This window comes from Anomaloglossus baeobatrachus, chromosome 3, assembly GCF_048569485.1.
Source record: "Anomaloglossus baeobatrachus isolate aAnoBae1 chromosome 3, aAnoBae1.hap1, whole genome shotgun sequence".
NCBI classification, from domain to species: Eukaryota; Metazoa; Chordata; class Amphibia; order Anura; family Aromobatidae; genus Anomaloglossus; species Anomaloglossus baeobatrachus.
In genome coordinates, this window is record NC_134355.1 from 27,330,847 (window position 1) to 27,354,642 (window position 23,796).

Here is a 23,796-nt window from a genome sequence, read left to right on the forward strand (position 1 = left end):
TTTTTGCGACGATGCAAAATCGCTCATAGGTGTCACACGCAACGGCATCGCTAATGCGGCCGGATGTGCGTCACCAATTCCGTGACCCCAACGAGTTCGCATTAGCGATGTCGTAGCGTGTAAAGCCCCCTTTACTCTGTGCTCCTACGATGTCGATCTTGTGCCAAAGTTAATTTATGCTATGTGACCGCTGCAGACAATCATTGTCATTTCATAGCATGAATTCTAAACCTTGTCTACATCTTTGCAGCAAGCCCAACAGGAGCTGCGAGACGTTCTGCCGGCGCTGGAGGAAGCCGTGTCTGCCCTCGATTCCCTGGATAAAGCAGACGTCTCAGAAGTGAGGTAGGAACGTCAGCTCCTGAGAGCGAGGCAAGAGTTATAAGATGCCGTATACTGTGACCTCCTGATCGTAGCGGCAATATGCTCCCAATATGTAACTGCAAAAAAGAAAGCGCATTACAGAAGGACGATTTATAGAAACGTTCGTTGGAACCGTGTTTCTTTTGCAGAGTTTACACTCATCCTCCATTCCTGGTACTGACCGTCATGAACGCCGTGTGTGTCCTGCTGCAACAAAAGCCGGACTGGCCGACGGCCAAATTACTGCTCCGAGACCAAGGATTTCTCAAAAAGCTGGTCAATCTGGATAAAGACAGTATCCCAGAAAAGGTATCAGATCTCCTGATTATTTTCTATTACTGTGTTTAGTGGTGCTTCCAATAGGATATTTAACTTTCATGCTGCCATCTATACCTACCATAATACTGCCCCCTATGTACAAGAACATAATTACTATAATACTGCCCCTATGTACAAGAATATAACTACTATAATACTGCCCCCTATGTACACGAATATAACTACTATAATACTGCCCCTATGTACAAGAATATATCTACTATAATACTGCCCCTATGTACAAGAATATAACTACTATAATACTGCCCCTATGTACAAGAATATAACTACTGTAATACTGCTCCTATGTACAAGAATATAACTACTATAATACTGCCCCCTATGTACAAGAATATAACTACTATAATACTGCCCCTATGTACAAGAATATAACTACTATAATACTGCCCCTATGTACAAGAATATAACTACTATAATACTGCTCCTATGTACAAGACTATAACTACTATAATACTGCCCCTATGTACAAGAATATAACTACTATAATACTGCCCCTATGTACAAGAATATATCTACTATAATACTGCCCCTATGTACAAGAATATAACTACTATAATACTGCCCCTATGTACAAGAATATAACTACTATAATACTGCTCCCTATGTACAAGAATATAACTACTATAATACTGCCCCTATGTACAAGAATATAACTACTATAATACTGCCCCTATGTACAAGAATATAACTACTATAATACTGCTCCTATGTACAAGACTATAACTACTATAATACTGCCCCTATGTACAAGAATATAACTACTATAATACTGCCCCTATGTACAAGAATATAACTACTATAATACTGCTCCTATGTACAAGACTATAACTACTATAATACTGCCCCTATGTACTAGAATATAACTACTATAATACTGCCCCTATGTACAAGAATATATCTACTATAATACTGCCCCTATGTACAAGAATATATCTACTATAATACTGCCCCTATGTACAAGAATATAACTACTGTAATACTGCTCCTATGTACAAGAATATAACTACTATAATACTGCCCCTATGTACAAGAATATATCTACTATAATACTGCCCCTATGTACAAGAATATAACTACTATAATACTGCTCCCTATGTACAAGAATATAACTACTATAATACTGCCCCTATGTACAAGAATATAACTACTATAATACTGCCCCTATGTACAAGAATATAACTACTATAATACTGCCCCTATGTACAAGAATATAACTACTATAATACTGCCCCTATGTACAAGAATATAACTACTATAATACTGTCCCTATGTACAAGAATATAACTACTATAATACTGCTCCTATGTACAAGAATATAACTACTATAATACTGCTCCTATGTACAAGAATATAACTACTATAATACTCCTCCTATGTACAAGAATATAACTACTATAATACTGCTCCCTATGTACAAGAATATAACTACTATAATACTGCCCCTATGTACAAGAATATAACTACTATAATACTGCCCCTATGTACAAGAATATAACTACTATAATACTGCTCCCTATGTACAAGAATATAACTACTATAATACTGCCCCTATGTACAAGAATATAACTACTATAATACTGCCCCCTATGTACAAGAATATAACTACTGTAATACTGCTCCTATGTACAAGAATATAACTACTATAATACTGCCCCCTATGTACAAGAATATAACTACTATAATACTGCCCCTATGTACAAGAATATAACTACTATAATACTGCCCCTATGTACAAGAATATAACTACTATAATACTGCTCCTATGTACAAGACTATAACTACTATAATACTGCCCCTATGTACAAGAATATAACTACTATAATACTGCCCCTATGTACAAGAATATATCTACTATAATACTGCCCCTATGTACAAGAATATAACTACTATAATACTGCCCCTATGTACAAGAATATAACTACTATAATACTGCTCCTATGTACAAGACTATAACTACTATAATACTGCCCCTATGTACAAGAATATAACTACTATAATACTGCCCCTATGTACAAGAATATATCTACTATAATACTGCCCCTATGTACAAGAATATAACTACTATAATACTGCCCCTATGTACAAGAATATATCTACTATAATACTGCCCCTATGTACAAGAATATATCTACTATAATACTGCCCCTATGTACAAGAATATAACTACTATAATACTGCCCCTATGTACAAGAATATAACTACTGTAATACTGCTCCTATGTACAAGAATATAACTACTATAATACTGCCCCTATGTACAAGAATATATCTACTATAATACTGCCCCTATGTACAAGAATATAACTACTATAATACTGCTCCCTATGTACAAGAATATAACTACTATAATACTGCCCCTATGTACAAGAATATAACTACTATAATACTGCCCCTATGTACAAGAATATAACTACTATAATACTGCCCCTATGTACAAGAATATAACTACTATAATACTGCCCCTATGTACAAGAATATAACTACTATAATACTGTCCCTATGTACAAGAATATAACTACTATAATACTGCTCCTATGTACAAGAATATAACTACTATAATACTGCTCCTATGTACAAGAATATAACTACTATAATACTCCTCCTATGTACAAGAATATAACTACTATAATACTGCTCCCTATGTACAAGAATATAACTACTATAATACTGCCCCTATGTACAAGAATATAACTACTATAATACTGCCCCTATGTACAAGAATATAACTACTATAATACTGCTCCCTATGTACAAGAATATAACTACTATAATACTGCCCCATATGTACAAGAATATAACCACTATAATACTGCCCCTATGTACAAGAATATAACTACTATAATACTGCCCCTATGTACAAGAATATAACTACTATAATACTGCCCCTATGTACAAGAATATAACTACTATAATACTGCCCCTATGTACAAGAATATAACTACTGTAATACTGCTCCCTATGTACAAGAATATAACTACTATAATACTGCTCCCTATGTACAAGAATATAACTACTATAATACTGCTCCTATGTACAAGAATATAGCTACTATAATACTGCCCCCTATATACAAGAATATAACTACTATAATACTGCCCCTATGTACAAGAATATAACTACTATAATACTGCCCCTATGTACAAGAATATAACTACTATAATACTGCTCCCTATGTACAAGAATATAACTACTATAATACTGCCCCTATGTACAAGAATATAACTACTATAATACTGCTCCCTATGTACAAGAATATAACTACTATAATACTGCTCCTATGTACAAGAATATAGCTACTATAATACTGCCCCCTATATACAAGAATATAACTACTATAATACTGCAAAAAATAGGATGTGTTTAACTAGAACCTTGTTTTCGATGCTTCAGAACAGATATATTAGCTGTGATACATATAGTAGTTGTGTGTGTATATATATATATATATATATCCTGTGTGGGGTTTTTTTTTATAGGTCTTTTCCAATTTAAAGAAATATTCCAGCGTTCCAGATTTTAACCCTCACAATGTGGGCTTGGTGTCCACGGCGTGCCGCTCTCTGTGTCAGTGGGTGCTGGCTCTCGAGCATTACCATGAGGTTCAGAAGGTCGGTGTACAGTATTGGGCAGCCATTACTCCATTTCTATTCCTACCACTGAAGTCAATAATATCTGTGTTTAGTGACTCCCCTACTTGTGAGTATAGGCAGTAAAAATGGCCTCCACGACCCCTCCTCAGCCTGGGCTGTACAAGGAGCGATGTGCTCTTGTCAGTAATATATGCAGCTGACGCTCCATTGTAGAGGCCAGGATCAGAGGTGACTGCGGTGTCGGATGGTTAACCCTTAGAGGGTGGAAACATGATGCAAATTAAAGGGGAAATAAATGTCCTTTTATTCGGCCCTTAAACAATGCAGTGAAAAGATATGGAGTCGTATGTTCAGCTTGTACTGATGAGAATATTTCTCCCGTTGACCTCTGTACGATCCTATAGATGGTGATCCCAAAACAAGAACGGGTGCGAGAAGCTCAAGAAGCCCTAAAACTGGCAAAGGAGAGACTGAAGGAGAAACAGGCCAGCCTGTCCCTGGTAAGAAGATCATCGATATATCCCCCAGAGCTGCCTACCTGCAGAGACATACAGTCTGGGGACGTAAAAAGCCGAAAACCATTTCTTAATGTCTTATATTCAGGCTGAGATCTGATCACTTGAGGTTACAGGCCGAACGCCTGAGGCTGCACTACTGAGAGATCCCCGGGTGCAAATTACAGGCCTAACGCCTGAGGCTGCACTACTGAGAGATCCCCGGGTGCAAGTTACAGGCCGAACGCCTGAGGCTGCACTACTGAGAGATCCCCGGGTGCAAGTTACAGGCCGAACGCCTGAGGCTGCACTACTGAAAGATATCCGGGTGCAAGTTACAGGCCGAACGCCTGAGGCTGCACTACTGAGAGATACCCGGGTGCAAGTTACAGGCCGAACGCCTGAGTCTGCACTACTGAGAGATCCCCGGGTGCAAATTACAGGCCGAACGCCTGAGGCTGCACTACTGAGAGATCCCCGGGTGCAAATTACAGGCCGAATGCCTGAGGCTGCACTACTGAGAGATACCCGGGTGCAAGTTACAGGTCGAACGCCTGAGGCTGCACTACTGAGAGATACCCGGGTGCAAGTTACAGGCTGAACACCTGAGGCTGCACTACTGAGAGATCCCCGGGTGCAAATTACAGGCCGAATGCCTGAGTCTGCACTACTGAGAGATACCCAGGTGCAAGTTACAGGTCGAACGCCTGAGGCTGCACTACTGAGAGATACCCAGGTGCAAGTTACAGGCCGAACGCCTGAGGCTGCACTACTGAGAGATACCCGGGTGCAAGTTACAGGCCGAACGCCTGAGGCTGCACTACTGAGAGATACCCGGGTGCAAGTTACAGGCTGAACGCCTGAGGCTGCACTACTGAGAGATCCCCGGGTGCAAATTACAGGCCGAACGCCTGAGGCTGCACTACTGAGAGATACCCGGGTGCAAGTTACAGGCCGAACGCCTGAGGCTGCACTACTGAGAGATACCCGGGTGCAAGTTACAGGATGAACACCTGAGGCTGCACTACTGAGAGATACCAGGTGCAAGTTACAGGCTGAACACCTGAGGCTGCACTACTGAGAGATACCAGGTGCAAGTTACAGGCTGAACACCTGAGGCTGCACTACTGAGAGATACCCGGGTGCAAGTTACAGGCTGAACACCTGAGGCTGCACTACTGAGAGATACCAGGTGCAAATTACAGGCCGAACGCCTGAGGCTGCACTACTGAGAGATTCCCGGGTGCAAGTTACAGGCCGAACGCCTGAGGCTGCACTACTGAGAGATACCCGGGTGCAAGTTACAGGATGAACACCTGAGGCTGCACTACTGAGAGATACCAGGTGCAAGTTACAGGCTGAACACCTGAGGCTGCACTACTGAGAGATACCAGGTGCAAGTTACAGGCTGAACACCTGAGGCTGCACTACTGAGAGATACCCGGGTGCAAGTTACAGGCTGCACACCTGAGGCTGCACTACTGAGAGATACCAGGTGCAAGTTACAGGCTGAACACCTGAGGCTGCACTACTGAGAGATACCCGGGTGCAAGTTACAGGCTGAACACCTGAGGCTGCACTACTGAGAGATACCAGGTGCAAGTTACAGGCTGAACACCTGAGGCTGCACTACTGAGAGATACCCGGGTGCAAGTTACAGGCTGAACACCTGAGGCTGCACTACTGAGAGATACCCGGGTGCAAGTTACAGGATGAACACCTGAGGCTGCACTACTGAGAGATACCCGGGTGCAAGTTACAGGATGAACGCCTGAGGCTGCACTACTGAGAGATACCGGGTGCAAGTTTCAGGCCGAACGCCTGAGGCTGCACTACTGAGAGATACCCGGGTGCAAGTTACAGGCCGAACACCTGAGGCTGCACTACTGAGAGATACCCGGGTGCAAGTTACAGGCTGAACACCCGAGTGCACAATGGTTACGGAGGCCTTGATTATATCCAAAGTGACATCTGCACCCCAACATGTAAGATCTTCACACATCGGAATCTCTCATTGGTGCAGCCTCAGATTTTTGGCTGTACACATCCAATCATGGCTGCCACCGAACCAGCAGCACTGATATAGGAGCAGCGTTAACATGCAGACAGCAAAGTATTATGCTACCCAGCATCTAATGGATGTAACAATCCTGGGCAGCTACAGTCTGCTATTTCTTTGTCGCTCCATTGGGAGACCCAGACAATTGGGTGTATAGCTTCTGCCTCCGGAGGCCACACAAAGTATTACACTTTAAAAAGTGTAACCCCTCCCCTCTGCCAATACACCCTCCCGTGCATCACGGGCTCCTCAGTTTTATGCTTTGTGTGGAAGGAGGCACACATCCACTCATGCATTCTCATTTTAGTTAATCGGTTGGAAGAAAAGTGGGCCCCCACGGGGCCCCCGGCATGTTCCCTTCTCACCCCACTACGTCGGCGGTGCTGTTAAGGTTGAGGTACCCATTGCGGGTACAAAGGCCGGAGCCTCATGCCGTCTCCTTCACCATCCCTTAGCGGCTCTGGGAGAAGTGGGATCCTGAGCGGTCATCCATTCACTGGGACCGTGCTCCCTCCGCAGCCCCTGTGGGAATCTGTCGGACAGGAGTCTATCCATCCTCAGGGACCGGGCCCTGCATCACTAAGGTACTCTGTGTCCCCATGGGGGATGTGCATGGAGCGCCTTCATCCCGGACGCTGCAGCAGCTGCTTATTTGTGACGGCCGGCGGACTTCCGCGCCGACCGCGCCTGCTTGTCGGCCGCGGTCTTAAATTTAGTCCCCGGCTTCAATTGCGGCCTAGTAGCAAAACTCCCGCCCCCGGGCCTGTCTGTCAGGGGTAAGGGCGGGACTGCCGACCTGACGTCGGATGTGAGGGCCGGAGCATCCTGTATGTTTCCTCCCCCCTCACTGATCACTGTGGGGACTCCAGATTCCCGCACTTTTCTAGCGCCGCCCACGGCCCCACTCCTCCCCAGAGAGCTCCGGCAGCCATTTTTTTGGCATTCTGCCGGTGGAGGATTTCCAGGAAAGAGCTCTGCAACACTGGGAGACCTAAGGCAGGGAATCTGAAGGACACACGCTCCACTTTTTAGCGGTCGGTAAGCCACACCGGTCACCCGGTGCTGGTCCCCTTAGGGTGCCGGAATAGATACTATATATTTATATATTTCTGTTCGGTCGGGCTATATACCCTTTCCCATACACCCTCAGTGATCACTCTCCTAGGAGACAACAGCATGTCGTCCACAAGGAGCAAGGGCGCCAAGGCACAGGGTTATTTTGCGACCTGTACCTCTTGTGGGGCTATGTTACCTGCGGGTTCCACCTACCCTCACTGTGAGCAATGCTCGGCCCCTGTTACGCTTGCTCAGCCGGAGCCTCGGTCACTAGTGGGCCCCTCGGATCAGGCAGACCCTCCTGCTTCCACTGTCCAGGCGGCAGGGACAGAGTTTGCCGTTTTTGCTGAAAAGCTCTCAGAGTCACTCTCACAATCCATGGCTCAGTCTATGGACAAATGGTCTGCCAAGCTGCTTGAAGCTTTGCAGTCCAGACCGGTCCTTACACAGGCCCCGGGCCCTGTTTGATCGTCGCCTCCAGGCACCTCTCTGTCCGCGCCGCAACGCGTTCCCAGGGGGGGCCCTAGGTCTCACGTGGAGGACTCCTGCCCGGACCACAGTCCCAGACTGGCTAAGCGGGCCCGCTGGGATTCTTCCCCGACTTCTTCACGCTGCTCGGGTTCCCAGCTTGAGGACTCTCTGGAGGACGAGGCGGACGTCGCAGCTCAGGACTCTGACCCTGACGTTGCTCTCAATCTTGATACACCTGAAGGGGACGCCATAGTAAATGACCTTATCTCGTCCATCAACCAGGTGTTAGATATATCTCCCCCGCCGCCACCTGTAGAGGAGTCGACTTCTCAGCAGGAGAAACAACAGTTTCGGTTCCCCAAACGTACACGGAGTGCGTTTTTCGATCACTCTAACTTCAGAGATGCTGTCCAGAAGCCCAGAGCGGTTCCGGACAAGCGCTTTACTAAGCGCCTTACTGACACACGTTACCCCTTCCCCTCTGACGTAGTTAAGGGTTGGGCTCAATGTCCCAAGGTGGATCCCCCAGTCTCTAGATTGGCGGCTAGATCTGTGGTATCGGTTGCAGATGGCTCATCGCTAAAAGATGCCACTGACAGGCAGATAGAGCTCCTGGTGAAATCCATCTATGAAGCCACGGGCGCGTCTTTTGCCCCGGCTTTTGCAGCCGTGTGGGCACTCCAAGCTATCTCAGCTTGTCTGGCTGAGATTAATGCGGTCACACGTAATTCTGCTCCGCAGGTTGCGTCTTTGACTTCTCAGGCGTCAGCTTTTTCTTCCTACGCCATGAATGCAGTTCTAGACTCTGCTAGCCGTACAGCGGTGGCATCCGCTAACTCTGTGGCAGTCCGCAGGGCCATGTGGCTGCGCGAATGGAAGGCAGACTCGGCTTCCAAGAGGTTCTTAACCGGTTTGCCGTTTTCTGGCGACCGCTTGTTTGGTGAACGATTGGATGAGATTATTAAGGAATCCAAGGGAAAGGACTCCTCCTTACCCCAGTCCAAACCGAAGAGACCTCAGCAACGGAAAATACAATCGAGGTTTCGGTCCTTTCGTCCCTCCGCCAAGCCTCAATCCTCTTCGTCCAGCAGGCCGGTGAAAGGCCAGAGGAACTCCTATGTGTGGCGGGCGAAATCACGCCCCCAAAAACCCGCCGGAGGCAATGCCTCCAAGGCGGCCTCTTCATGACTCTCGGCATCCCCGAACCGCATCCTCGGTCGGTGGCAGGCTCTCCCGCTTTTGCGACGCCTGGTGGCCACATGTTCAAGACCGATGGGTGAGAGACATTCTGTCTCACGGTTACTGGATAGAGTTCAGCTATCGTCCCCCGACTCGTTTCTTCAGAACCTCTCCGCCCCCCGAGCGAGCCGATGCACTTTTTCAGGCGGTGAACGCTCTGAAGACAGAAGGAGTTGTGATCCCCGTTCCCCCCCAGGAACATGGTCGCGGCTTTTACTCCAACTTGTTTGTGGTGCCAAAGAAGGACGGCTCGTTCCGTCCCGTTCTGGACCTCAAACTGCTCAACAGACATGTGAGCACCAGACGGTTTCGGATGGAATCTCTCCGCTCGGTCATCGCTTCGATGTCACAAGGAGACTTCCTAGCATCGATCGACATCAAGGATGCTTATCTCCATGTGCCGATCGCATCCGAACATCAACGCTTTTTGCGTTTCGCCATCAGGGACGAACACCTTCAGTTCGTGGCATTGCCTTTCGGCCTGGCGACAGCCCCACGGGTGTTCACCAAGGTCATGACATCTGTTGTGGCGGTCCTACACTCTCAGGGCCACTCGGTGATTCCCTACTTAGACGATCTTCTGGTCAGGGCACCCTCTCAGATGGCGTGTCAAAACAGTCTTTCCGTCGCTCTGGCGACTCTCCAGCAGTTCGGGTGGATCATCAACTTCCCAAAATCCAAGTTGACACCGACCCAATCACTGACGTACCTTGGGATGGAGTTTTATACTCAGTCAGCGGTAGTCATGCTACCGCTGGACAAACAGCTTTCGCTGCAGGCAGGGGTGCAATCTCTTCTTCGGGGTCAGTCACACCCCTTGAGGCGCCTCATGCACTTCCTGGGGAAGATGGTGGCAGCGATGGAGGCAGTGCCCTTCGCGCAATTCCATCTGCGGCCACTCCAGTGGGACATTCTCTGCAAATGGGACAGGAGGTCGACTTCCCTCGACAGGAACGTCTCTCTTTCCCTTGCAACCAAGACGTCACTTCAGTGGTGGCTCCTTCCCAACTCTCTGTCGCAGGGAAAATCCTTCCTACCCCCAACCTGGGCTGTGGTCACCACGGACGCGAGCCTGTCAGGGTGGGGGGCGGTTTTTCTCCACCACAGGGCTCAGGGAACCTGGACTCCGATAGAGTCATCCCTTCAGATCAATATTCTTGAGATAAGGGCAGTGTATCTAGCCCTATTGGCCTTTCATCGGTGGCTGGAGGGCAGGCAGATCCGTATCCAGTCGGACAACGCCACTGCCGTCGCATACATCAACCACCAAGGCGGCACTCGCAGTCGTCAAGCCTTCCAGGAAGTCCGACGGATTCTGCAGTGGGTGGAAGCCACAGCTTCCACCATCTCCGCAGTTCACATCCCGGGCGTAGAAAACTGGGAAGCAGATTTTCACAGTCGTCAGGGCATGGACGCGGGGGAATGGTCTCTTCACCCAGACGTGTTTCGAGAGATCTGTCGCCGCTGGGGAATGCCGGACGTCGATCTCATGGCGTCACGGCACAACAACAAAGTCCCAGCATGCATGGCCCGGTCTCAAGATCACAGAGCTCTGGCGGCGGACGCATTAGTTCAGGATTGGTCGCAGTTTCGACTGCCTTATGTATTTCCTCCTCTGGCGATGCTGCCCAGAGTGCTGCGCAAAATCAGGTCCGACTGTCGTCGCGCCATTCTCGTCGCCCCAGATTGGCCGAGGCGGTCATGGTACCCGGATCTGTGGCATCTCACGGTGGGTCAACCGTGGGCGCTCCCAGACCGCCCAGACTTGCTGTCACAAGGGCCGTTTTTCCATCTGAATTCTGTGGCCCTCAACCTGACTGTGTGGCCATTGAGTCCTGGCTCCTAGCGTCCTCAGGGTTATCTCAGGATGTCATTGCCACCATGAGACAGGCCAGGAAACCAACGTCCGCCAAGATCTATTACAGGTCTTGGAGGATCTTCTTATCCTGGTGCTCTGATAAGGGTTTTACTCCCTGGCCTTTTGCCTTACCCACTTTTCTTTCATTCCTTCAATCCGGAGTGGACAAGGGATTGTCTCTCGGCTCTCTCAAGGGACAAGTATTGGCGCTATCCGTATTTTTTCAAAAGCGTCTAGCCAGGCTTCCGCAGGTCCGCACGTTCCTGCAGGGAGTTTGCCACATAGTCCCACCTTAGAAGCGTCCGCTGGAACCCTGGGACCTTAACAGGGTGCTAACGGCTCTTCAGAAACCACCTTTCGAGCCGCTGCGGGATGTCTCTTTATCACGTCTTTCGCAGAAGGTGGCATTTCTAGTGGCAGTTACATCGCTCCGTAGAGTGTCGGAGCTGGCAGCGCTGTCATGCAAAGCCCCCTTCCTGGTTTTTCACCAGGATAAGGTGGTTCTGCGTCCTGTTCCGGAATTTCTCCCTAAGGTGGTATCTCCTTTTCATCTCAATCAGGATATCTCCTTACCTTCATTTTGCCCTAATCCAATTCACCAATGTGAAAAGGATTTGCACTCCTTAGATCTAGTGAGAGCACTCCGACACTACGTGTCTCGCACGGCGCCCCTGCGTCGTTCAGATGCGCTCTTTGTCCTTGTCGCTGGCCAGCGTAAGGGTTCGCAGGCTTCCAAGTCAACCTTGGCTCGGTGGATCAAGGAACCGATTCTTGAAGCCTACCGTTCTTCTGGGCTTCCGCTTCCTTCGGGGCTGAAAGCCCATTGTACCAGAGCCGTGGGTGTGTCCTGGGCATTGCGGCACCGGGCTACGGCTCAGCAGGTGTGTCAGGCAGCTAGCTGGTCTAGTCTGCACACTTTCACGAAACACTATCAGGTGCATACCTATGCTTCGGCAGACGCCAGTCTAGGTAGGCGAGTCCTTCAGGCGGCGGTTGCCCACCTGTAAGAGGGGGTCGTTTTCGGCTCTTTTTATCGAGGTATTCTTTTACCCACCCAGGGACTGCTTTTGGACGTCCCAATTGTCTGGGTCTCCCAATGGAGCGACAAAGAAGAAGGGAATTTTGTTTACTTACCGTAAATTCCTTTTCTTCTAGCTCCTATTGGGAGACCCAGCACCCGCCCCTGTTCCCTTCGGGCTGTTTGTTCTTTTGTGTACACATGTTGTTCATGTTGAATTGTTCTTTTGGTTCATGGTTTTCAGTTCTCCGAACATCCTTCGGATTGAATTTACCTTAGACCAATTTATAAGTTTCCTCCTTCCTGCTTTTGCACCAAAACTGAGGAGCCCGTGATGCACGGGAGGGTGTATAGGCAGAGGGGAGGGGTTACACTTTTTAAAGTGTAATACTTTGTGTGGCCTCCGGAGGCAGAAGCTATACACCCAATTGTCTGGGTCTCCCAATAGGAGCTAGAAGAAAAGGAATTTACGGTAAGTAAACAAAATTCCCTTCTTTTAGGCTGGGGGGCCTAATAAACATGGGTCTCCCCAGCCTGAGAATACCAGCCCCCTGCTGTCAGGCTTTATCATGGCTGGGTATCAAAATTGTGGTGGACCACATGGCAGTTTTTTAAATTATTTATTTAAATAATTAAAAAAAAATAAAAAAATGCTGCATGCGGTTCCTCTTATTTTGATACACAGCCAAGATAAGCGCATGGCTGGGGGCTGCAGCCTTTATTTGTGCTGGGTATCATAATACAGGGGGACCCTATGCCAGTTTCTTTCTTTATTTTTACAGCAATAGAGACATACACACAGCGCCTCTGATTGGTTGCAGTCAGACACGCTGTCACAGGGTGGGGGTGTGTCTGACTGTAACCAATCACAGATGCAGGGACTGCTGGTTGGCAGGGGAAGCAGTGAATATGTATGAAAGATAATGAGCGGCCCCAGAAGTAGCGTTAGAGCTGCACTGGAGACTCGGTAAGTATAACGCGCTTGCTCCAATCTCCCTATCCCTTCTACCACCATTTTAAAGTGTTGGATTCTGGTCCCCATAGACTAATATGGGGACGGGCGTCCGGCCGGATATGCAGGATCAATTCCAGGCCCGAATCGAGTTTTGTTTTTTTTTTAACCTGGTTGGACCCGCCAATCCCAGGTATCTGTGAGTCCGTCCATCACTAGTTGTAATATATTTTTGGAACTTAGGTGGAAGAACATCAGCATCGACTACAGAAACAATACGATGACAGTGTCGCGGAGAAAGATCATTTGGCGTTCCGGAAGCAGCTGACCACCAAACGCCTGGCGAGGGCCTCCGTGCTGATTACAGCTCTGGATGAGGAGAAGGTGTGGTACATAAGGATATATAACATGTCAGGGCCCTTTAAGGCTTGGCGTCACCTGCGGAGAATACCAGTCTGAAACAAGTCACCAGGGAAGGGGGTGGGCAACCTCTATAGTACATACACTCTGCCCCTGCGTTATATATATGCTGTACTTTGCACAGGTACGATGGAAAGAGTCAGTGGAGAGGCTGGACCTGCGGCTGAAGGGAATCATCGGAGACGTCCTGCTCTCTGCCGCGTTTATTGTCTATTGTGGGGTCTTCACATCCGAGTATCGGGCGCAGCTGATGGAGCAGTGGTTGGAGTTCTGCAGAACATATGAGATCCGGGTGTCAGAAGATTACTCCTTTATCCATGCTATGGCTGCAGAGAGTGAGGTATTCTAAACAATTCATCCTGGGAACATAGCTATAAATAATATATGCCCCTCTGCTCCGCAGGGGCGTGTTTGTTCTAGTGTTAAACATGTGCTTAGCCAATCAGATATCTCCACACTATTCCTCCTCCAATTAGATATCTCCCCACTGCTCCCCCTCCAATCAGATATCTCCCCACTGCTCCCTCTCCAATCAGATATCTCCACACTATTCCTCCTCCAATCAGATATCTCCCCACTGCTCCTCCTCCAATCAGATATCTCCCCACTGCTCCTGCTCCAATCAGATATCTCTCCACTGCTCCTGCTCCAATCAGATATCTCCCCACTGCTCCTCCTCCAATCAGATATCTCCCCACTGCTCCTGCTCCAATCAGATATCTCCCCACTGCTCCTGCTCCAATCAGATATCTCCCCACTACTCCTGCTCCAATTTGATATCTCCCCACTGCTCCTGCTCCAATCAGATATCGCCCCACTGCTCCTCCTCCAATCAGATATCTCCCCACTGCTCCTCCTCCAATCAGATATCTCCCCACTGCTCCTGCTCCAATCAGATATCTCCCCACTGCTCCTCCTCCAATCAGATATCTCCCCACTGCTCCTGCTCCAATCAGATATCTCCCCACTGCTCCTCCTCCAATCACATATCTCCCCACTGCTCCTGCTCCTATCAGATATCTCCCCACTGCTCCTGCTCCAATCAGATATCTCCCCACTGCTCCTCCTCCAATCAGATATCTCCACACTATTCCTCCTCCAATCAGATATCTCCATGCTATTCCTTCTCCAATCAGATATCTCCACACTATTCCTCCTCCAATCAGATATCGCCACACAATTGCTCTTCCAATCTGATCTCTGCACACTATTCCTTCTCCAATCAGATATCTCCCCACTGCTCTTCCTCCAATCAGATATCTCCACACTATTCCTCTTCCAATCAGATATCTCCACACTATTCCTCCTCCAATTAGATATCTCCACACTGCTCCCCCTCCAATCAGATATCTCCCTACTGCTCCCCCTCCAATCAGATATCTCCACACTATTCCTCCTCCAATCAGATATCTCCCCACTGCTCCTCCTCCAATCAGATATCTCCCCACTGCTCCTGCTCCAATCAGATATCTCCCCACTGCTCCTGCTCCAATCAGATATCTCCCCACTGCTACTCCTCCAATCAGATATCTCCACACTATTCCTCCTCCAATCAGATATCTTCGCACTGCTCCTCCTCCAATCAAATATTCCCACACTATTCCTCCTCCAATCAGATATCTCCACACTATTCCTCCTCCAATCAGATATCTCCACACAATTGCTCTTCCAATCTGATCTCTGCACACTATTCCTTCTCCAATCAGATATCTCCCCACTGCTCTTCCTCCAATCAGATATCTCCACACTATTCCTCCTCCAATATGATATCTGAACACTATTCCTCCTCCAATCAGATATCTCCCCACTATTCCTTCTCCAATCATAAATCCCCTCACTGCTCCTCCTCCCCTCCCACAGCATCCAAACTGCAGCTGCATCCCCCCTTTTCAAGTGTATTACCAATATTTTCCTAAATAATGAATAGAGAAACAGAATTTCTTTGTCGCTCCATTGGGAGACCCAGACAATTGGGTGTATAGCTTCTGCCTCCAGAGGCCACACAAAGTATTACACTTTAAAAGTGTAACCCCTCCCCTCTGCCTATACACCCTCCCGTGCATCACGGGCTCCTCAGTTTTATGCTTTGTGTGGAAGGAGGCACACATCCACTCATGCATTCTCATTTTAGTTATATCGGTTGGAAGAAAAGAGGGCCCCCACGGGGACCCCGGCATGTTCCCTTCTCACCCCACTACGTCGGCAGTGCTGTTAAGGTTGAGGTACCCATTGCGGGTACAAAGGCCGGAGCCTCATGCCGTTTCCTTCACCATCCCTTAGCGGCTCTGGGAGAAGTGGGATCCTGACCGGTCATCCATTTACTGGGACCGTGCTCCCTCCGCAGCCCCTGTGGGAATCTGCCGGACAGGAGTCTATTCATCCTCAGGGACCGGGCCCTGCATCTATAAGGTACTCTGTGTCCCCATGGGGACTGTGCATGGAGCGCCTTTTTCCCGGACGCTGCAGCAGCTGCTGATTTGTGAAGACCGGCGGACTTCAGCGCCGACCGCGCCTGCTTGTCGGCCGCGGTCTTAAATTTAGTCCCCGACTTCATCGCGGTCTAGTAGCAAAACTCCCGCCCCTGGGCCTGTCTGTCAGGGGTAAGGGTGGGACTGCCGACCTGACGTCGGATGTGAGGGCCGGAGCATCCTGTATGTTTCCTCCCCCCTCACTGATCACTGTGGGGACCCCAGATTCCCGCACTTTCCTAGCGCCGCCCACGGCTCCCTCCTCCCCTGAGAGCTCCGGCAGCCATTTTTCTGCCATTCTGCCGGTGGAGGATTATCAGGGAAGAGCTCTGCAGCTCTGGGAGACCTAAGGCAGGGAATCTGGAGGACACACACTCCGCTTTTTAGCGGTCGGTAAGCCACACCGGTCACCCGGTGCTGGTCCCCCTAGGGTGCCGGAATAGATACGTATTCTATATATATATTTCTGTTCAGCCGGGCTGTATACCCTTTCCCATATACCCTCAGTGATCACTCTCCTAGGAGACAACAGCATGTCGTCCACAAGGAGCAAGGGCGCTAAGGCACAGGGTTTTTTTGCGACCTGTACCTCTTGTGCGGCTATGTTACCTGCGGGTTCCACCTACCCTCACTGTGAGCAATGCTCGACCCCTGTTTCGCTTGCTCAGCCGGAGCCTCGGTCACTAGTGGGCCCCTCGGCTCAGGTAGACCCCCCGGCTCCCCCTGTCCAGGCGGCAGGGACAGAGTTTGCAGTTTTTGCTGAGAAACTCTCTGAGTCACTTTCACAATCCATGGCTCAGTCTATGGACAAATGGTCTGCCAAGCTGCTAGAAGCCTTGCAGTCCAGACCGGTCCTTACACAGGCCCCGGGCCCTGTTGGATCGTCGCCTCCAGGTCCCTCTCGGTCCGCGCCGCAGCGCGCTCCTGGGGTGGGCCCTAGGTCTCACGTGGAGGACTCCTGCACGGACCACAGTCCCAGACCGGCTAAGCGGGCTCGCTGGGAATCTTCCCCGACTTCTTCACGCTGCTCGGGTTCCCAGCTTGAGGACTCTCTGGAGGACGAGGCGGACGTCGCAGCTCAGGGCTCTGACCCTGACGTTGCCCTCAATCTTGATACACCTGAAGGGGACGCCTTAGTAAATGATCTTATCTCGTCCATCAACCAGGTGTTAGATCTATCTCCCCCGCCTCCACCTATAGAGTCGGCTTCTCAGCAGGAGAAACACCAGTTTCCACGGAGTGCGTTTTTCGATCACTCTAACTTCAGAGATGCTGTCCAGAAGCCCAGAGCGGTTCCGGACAAGCGCTTTACTAAGCGCCTTACTGACACACGTTACCCCTTCCCCTCCGAGGTCGTTAAGGGTTGGGCTCAATGTCCCAAGGTGGATCCTCCAGTCTCTAGGCTGGCGGCTAGATCTGTGGTATCGGTTGCAGATGGCTCATCGCTAAAAGATGCCACTGACAGGCAGATAGAGCTCCTGGTGAAATCCATCTATGAAGCCATGGGCGCGTCTTTTGCCCCGGCTTTTGCAGCCGTGTGGGCACTCCAAGCTATCTCAGCTTGTCTGGCTGAGATTAATGCGGTCACACGTACTTCTGCTCCGCAGGTTGCGTCTTTGACTTCTCAGGCGTCGGCTTTTTCTTCCTACGCCATGAACGCCGTCCTGGACTCTGCTAGCCGTACAGCGGTGGCATCCGCTAATTCTGTGGCAGTCCGCAGGGCCATGTGGCTGCGCGAATGGAAGGCAGACTCGGCTTCCAAGAGGTTCTTAACCGGTTTGCCGTTTTCTGGCGACCGATTGTTTGGCGAACGATTGGATGAGATTATTAAGGAATCCAAGGGAAAGGACTCCTCCTTACCCCAGTCCAAACCGAAGAGATCTCAGCAACGGAAAATACAATCGAGGTTTCGGTCCTTTCGTCCCTCCGCCAAGTCCCAATCCTCTTCGTCCAACAGGCCGGAGAAAGGCCAGAGGAACTCCTATGCGTGGCGGTCTAAGTCACGCCCCCAAAAAGCCGCCGGAGGCACTGCCTCCAAGGCGGCCTCCTCATGACTCTCGGCATCCCCGAACCGCATCCTCGGTCGGTGGCAGGCTCTCCCGCTTTTGCGACGCCTGGTGGCCACATGTTCAAGACCGATGGGTGAGAGACATTCTGTCTCACGGTTACAGGATAGAGTTCAGCTCTCGTCCTCCGACTCGTTTCTTCAGAACCTCTCCGCCCCCCGCTCGGGCCGACACACTTTTTCAGGCAGTGGACGCTCTGAAGACAGAAGGAGTTGTGATTCCCGTTCCCCCTCAGGAACATGGTCGCGGCTTTTACTCCAACTTGTTCGTGGTGCCAAAGAAGGACGGATCATTCCGTCCCGTTCTGGACCTCAAACTACTCAACAGACATGTGAGCACCAGACGGTTTCGGATGGAATCTCTCCGCTCGGTCATCGCATCGATGTCACAAGGAGACTTCCTAGCATCGATCGACATCAAGGATGCTTATCTCCATGTGCCGATCGCACCCGAACATCAATGCTTCTTGCGTTTCGCCATCGGGGACGAACACCTTCAGTTCGTGGCATTGCCTTTCGGCCTGGCGACAGCCCCACAGGTTTTCACCAAAGTCATGGCATCCGTTGTGGCGGTCCTACACTCTCAGGGCCACTCGGTGATTCCCTACTTAGACAATCTCCTAGTCAGGGCACCTTCTCGGGTGGCGTGTCAACACAGCCTTACCGTCGCTCTGGCGACTCTCCAGCAGTTCGGGTGGATCATCAACTTCCCAAAATCCAAGTTGACACCGACCCAATCACTGACTTACCTCGGGATGGAGTTTCATACACAGTCAGCGGTAGTCAAGCTACCGCTGGACAAACAGCTTTCTCTGCAGGCAGGGGTGCAATCTCTCCTTCGGGGTCAGTCACACCCCTTGAGGCGCCTCATGCACTTCCTGGGGAAGATGGTGGCAGCGATGGAGGCAGTGCCCTTCGCACAATTCCATCTGCGCCCACTCCAATGGGACATCCTCCGCAAATGGGACAGGAGGTCGACTTCCCTCGACAGGAACGTCTCTCTTTCCCTTGCAACCAAGACGTCTCTTCAGTGGTGGCTTCTTCCCACTTCTCTATCGCAGGGAAAATCCTTCCTGCCCCCAACCTGGGCTGTGGTCACCACGGACGCGAGCCTGTCAGGGTAAGGAGCGGTTTTCCTCCACCACAGGGCTCAGGGAACCTGGACTCCGATAGAGTCTTCCCTTCAGATCAATGTTCTGGAGATAAGGGCAGTGTATCTAGCCCTATTGGCTTTCCATCGGTGGCTGGAGGGCAGACAGATCCGTATACAGTCGGACAACGCCACTGCCGTCGCATACATCAACCACCAGGGCGGCACGCGCAGTCGTCATGCCTTCCAGGAAGTCAGGCGAATTCTGCAGTGGGTGGAAGCCACAGCCTCCACGATCTCCGCAGTTCACATCCCGGGCGTAGAAAACTGGGAAGCAGATTTTCTCAGTCGTCAGGGCATGGACGCGGGGGAATGGTCTCTTCACCCAGACGTGTTTCGAGAGATCTGTCGCCGCTGGGGAACGCCGGACGTTGATCTCATGGCGTCACGGCACAACAACAAAATCCCGGCATTCATGGCACGGTCTCAAGATCACAGAGCTCTGGCGGCGGACGCATTAGTTCAGGATTGGTCGCAGTTTCGACTGCCTTATGTATTTCCTCCTCTGGCGATGCTGCCCAGAGTGTTACGCAAGATCAGGTCCGACTGTCGTCGCGCCATTCTCGTCGCTCCAGATTGGCCGAGGCGGTCGTGGTACCCGGATCTGTGGCATCTCACGGTGGGTCAGCCGTGGGCGCTTCCAGACCGCCCAGACTTGCTGTCACAAGGGCCGTTTTTCCATCTGAATTCTGCGGCCCTCAACCTGACTGTGTGGCCATTGAGTCCTGGCTCCTAGCGTCTTCAGGGTTATCTCAGGATGTCATTGCCACTATGAGACAGGCCAGGAAACCAACGTCCGCCAAGATCTATCACAGTACTTGGAGGATCTTCTTATCCTGGTGCTCTGATAATGGTTTTACACTCTGGCCTTTTGCCTTACCCATTTTTCTTTCATTCCTTCAATCCGGAATGGATAAGGGTTTGTCACTCGGCTCTCTCAAGAGACAAGTATCGGCGCTCTCAGTATTTTTTCAAAAGCGCCTGGCCAGACTTCCGCAGGTCCGCACGTTCCTGCAGGGAGTTTGCCACATAGTCCCACCTTACAAGCGCCCGCTGGAACCCTAGGACCTTAACAGGGTGCTAACGGCTCTTCAGAAACCACCTTTCGAGCCGCTGCGGGATGTCTCTTTATCACGTCTTTCGCAGAAGGTGGCATTTCTAGTGGCAGTTACATCACTCCGAAGAGTGTCGGAGCTTGCAGCGCTGTCATGCAAAGCCCCCTTCCTGGTTTTTCACCAGGATAAGGTGGTTCTGCGTCCTGTCCCGGAATTTCTCCCTAAGGTAGTATCTCCTTTTCATCTCAATCAGGATATCTCCTTACCTTCATTTTGCCCTAATCCAATTCACCAATGTGAAAAGGATTTGCACTCATTAGATCTAGTGAGAGCACTCCGGTTCTACGTGTCTCGCACGGCGCCCCTGCGCCGTTCAGATGCGCTCTTTGTCCTTGTCGCTGGCCAGCGTAAGGGTTCGCAGGCTTCCAAGTCAACCTTGGCTCGGTGGATCAAGGAACCGATTCTTGACGCTTACCGTTCTTCTGGGCTTCCGCTTCCTTCGGGGCTGAAAGCCCATTCTACCAGAGCCGTGGGTGCGTCCTGGGCATTGCGGCACCGGGCTACGGCTCAGCAGGTGTGTCAGGCAGCTACCTGGTCTAGTCTGCACACTTTCACGAAACACTATCAGGTGCATACCTATGCTTCGGCAGATGCCAGTCTAGGTAGGCGAGTCCTTCAGGCGGCGGTTGCCCACCTGTAAGAGGGAGTCGTGTCGGCTCTTTTTATCGAGGTATTCTTTTACCCACTCAGGGACTGCTTTTGGACGTCCCAATTGTCTGGGTCTCCCAATGGAGCGACAAAGAAGAAGGGAATTTTGTTTACTTACCGTAAATTCCTTTTCTTCTAGCTCCTATTGGGAGACCCAGCACCCGCCCCTGTTCCCTTCGGGCTGGTTGTTCTTTTGTGTACACATGTTGTTCATGTTGAATTGTTCTTTTGGTTCATGGTTTGCAGTTCTCCGAACATCCTTCGGATTGAATTTACCTTAGACCAATTTATAAGTTTCCTCCTTCCTGCTTTTGCACCAAAACTGAGGAGCCCGTGATGCACGGGAGGGTGTATAGGCAGAGGGGAGGGGTTACACTTTTGAGTGTAATACTTTGTGTGGCCTCCGGAGGCAGAAGCTATACACCCAATTGTCTGGGTCTCCCAATAGGAGCTAGAAGAAAAGGAATTTACGGTAAGTAAACAAAATTCCCTTCTTCTCTGGCCGTACAGAAGACAAAAAGAAGGATTTTTGTGTACTCACCGTAAAATCTCTTTCTCTGAGTCTTCATTGGGGGACACAGGACCATGGATGTATGCTGCTGTGACTAGGAGGCTGACAATAAGTGAACATAAAAAGAGTTAACTCCTCCCTGGCAGTGTACACCCTGAGCCGGAGGCGGGACTATGCCAGTTTTGTGCAAAAGCAGTAGTAGGAGAGCCTTGAACAACCATAACTAAACAATGTAATACAAGAGAAAAATGTGTGTTGAAAAAAAACACAGTGCCTTATGGGCACGTAAATATACAGTAGCCGGATGGAAACAAAGGTGACCTGCAAACAACATCGGGAAACATCCAGTAAATGAAGACCTCACAATCCAAACAGGGTGGGTGCTGTGTCCCCCAATGAAGACTCAGAGAAAGATTTTACGGTGAGTACACAAAAATCCTTCTTTCTCTATCGCCTTCATTGGGGGACACAGGACCATGGGACGTCCAAAAGCAGTCCCTGGGTGGGGTACATAAGCCGTCCTACAGAACCAAAGCAAACAACAAATTCTGTGGGAAAGCTCTGTACAAATGTTTACTACCTTTTTAGAGGTGTGCGACGGCCGTCTGCAACACCTTTCTCCCAAGGCAGGCATCTGCTGATGCCTGGATGTGGACCCTGTAAAACCTGGTGAAGGTATGAAGACTGGACCACGTTGCGGCTTTGCAGACTTGCTCGGCTGAAGCCTGGTGTCTGATTGCCCAAGACGCCCCAACTGCACGGGTGGAATGGGCTCTTACTCCCCTCGGAGGGGACTTGTCCCTGATTCGGTAGGACTCCGCAATGGCTGATCTGATCCATCTGGCAATGGTAGCCTTGGACGCCGGTATACCCTTCTTGGAACCAGCAGGCAGGACGAACAGGTTGTCTGATTTGCGGAAAGGCGCAGTTCTCGAGACGTAAGTCCTGAGCGCTCGTATTAAGTCCAGAGTGTGTAGTGACCTTTCCAAGGAGTGAGTGGGTGCCGGACAAAAAGATGGAAGCACAAAGGTGAAAAGGAGACACCACCTTCAGCAGGAACTCCGGAGACGGGCGCAGGACAACCTGGTCCTGGTGAAAAACAATAAAAGGTGAGCGGCACGACAGAGCTGCCAGTTCGGACGTTCTCCTGATTGAAGTGACCGCCACCAAAAAGACCACTTTCCATGATAAGTGTGAGAATGAAGATTCTTTGAGTGGTTCAAATGGAGCCAGTTGGAGGGATCCTAAAACCAGATTAAGATCCCATGGTTCTAGCGGAGCCCGATAGGGCGGATTCAGATGAGCGACTCCTTGGATGAACGTCTTGACCTGCGGACGTGATGCTAGGTTTCTTTGGAAAAGAACAGACAAAGCCGAAACCTGCCCCTTGATGGTTGCCAGCGAGAGACCCGCTTGCAACCCTGCCTGAAGGAACGCTAGAAGCGTCGGTAGTGAAAGAACTAGCGGGGAGAGATTGCCGTTGACCTCGCACCACTGAAAAAATGCCTTCCAGGTGCGGTAGTAGATCTTTGACGATGAGGGCTTTCGAGCCCTAATCATAGTCTGAATCACTTCTGGAGCAAATCCTGACTGGGCTAACAGCCAGGATTCAAGAGCCATGCCGTCAAATTGAGAACCCCTGAATTTTGATGGAAGAGCGGACCCTGAGACAGCAGGTCCGGCTGATCTGGAAGCCGCCATGGGGTGTCTGTGACGAGCTGTGCGAGTTCTGCGAACCATGCTCACCTGGGCCATTCTGGAGCGATGAGAATCACCGGAATGCCCTCTGCCTTGATTTTCTTGAGGACTCTTGGGATCAGTGGCAGCGGCGGAAAGATGAACGGTAGTCTGAACTGTTTCCACGGAAGAATGAGGGCGTCGACTCCTAGCGCCTGCTGGTCGTGGTAGCGGGATATGAACTGTGGAACTTGATTGTTGAACCGCGAGGCCATCAGGTCCACATTCGGAGTCCCCCACGTGT

At 50.0% G+C, this 23,796-nt stretch overlaps 1 protein-coding gene across 1 annotated transcript in view; it reads left to right on the forward strand.

Annotated features, from left to right (window-relative positions):
* Positions 1-23,796, forward strand: part of DNAH14 (dynein axonemal heavy chain 14) — a 291,138-nt gene that overhangs the window by 218,584 nt on the left and 48,758 nt on the right. The window contains exons 61-66 of the mRNA XM_075341429.1: positions 251-345; positions 513-672; positions 4,178-4,309; positions 4,696-4,791; positions 13,682-13,822; positions 13,983-14,198. Of these exons, the coding sequence (XP_075197544.1) occupies positions 251-345; positions 513-672; positions 4,178-4,309; positions 4,696-4,791; positions 13,682-13,822; positions 13,983-14,198 (840 nt within the window). The remainder of the gene's footprint in view (positions 1-250; positions 346-512; positions 673-4,177; positions 4,310-4,695; positions 4,792-13,681; positions 13,823-13,982; positions 14,199-23,796) is intronic.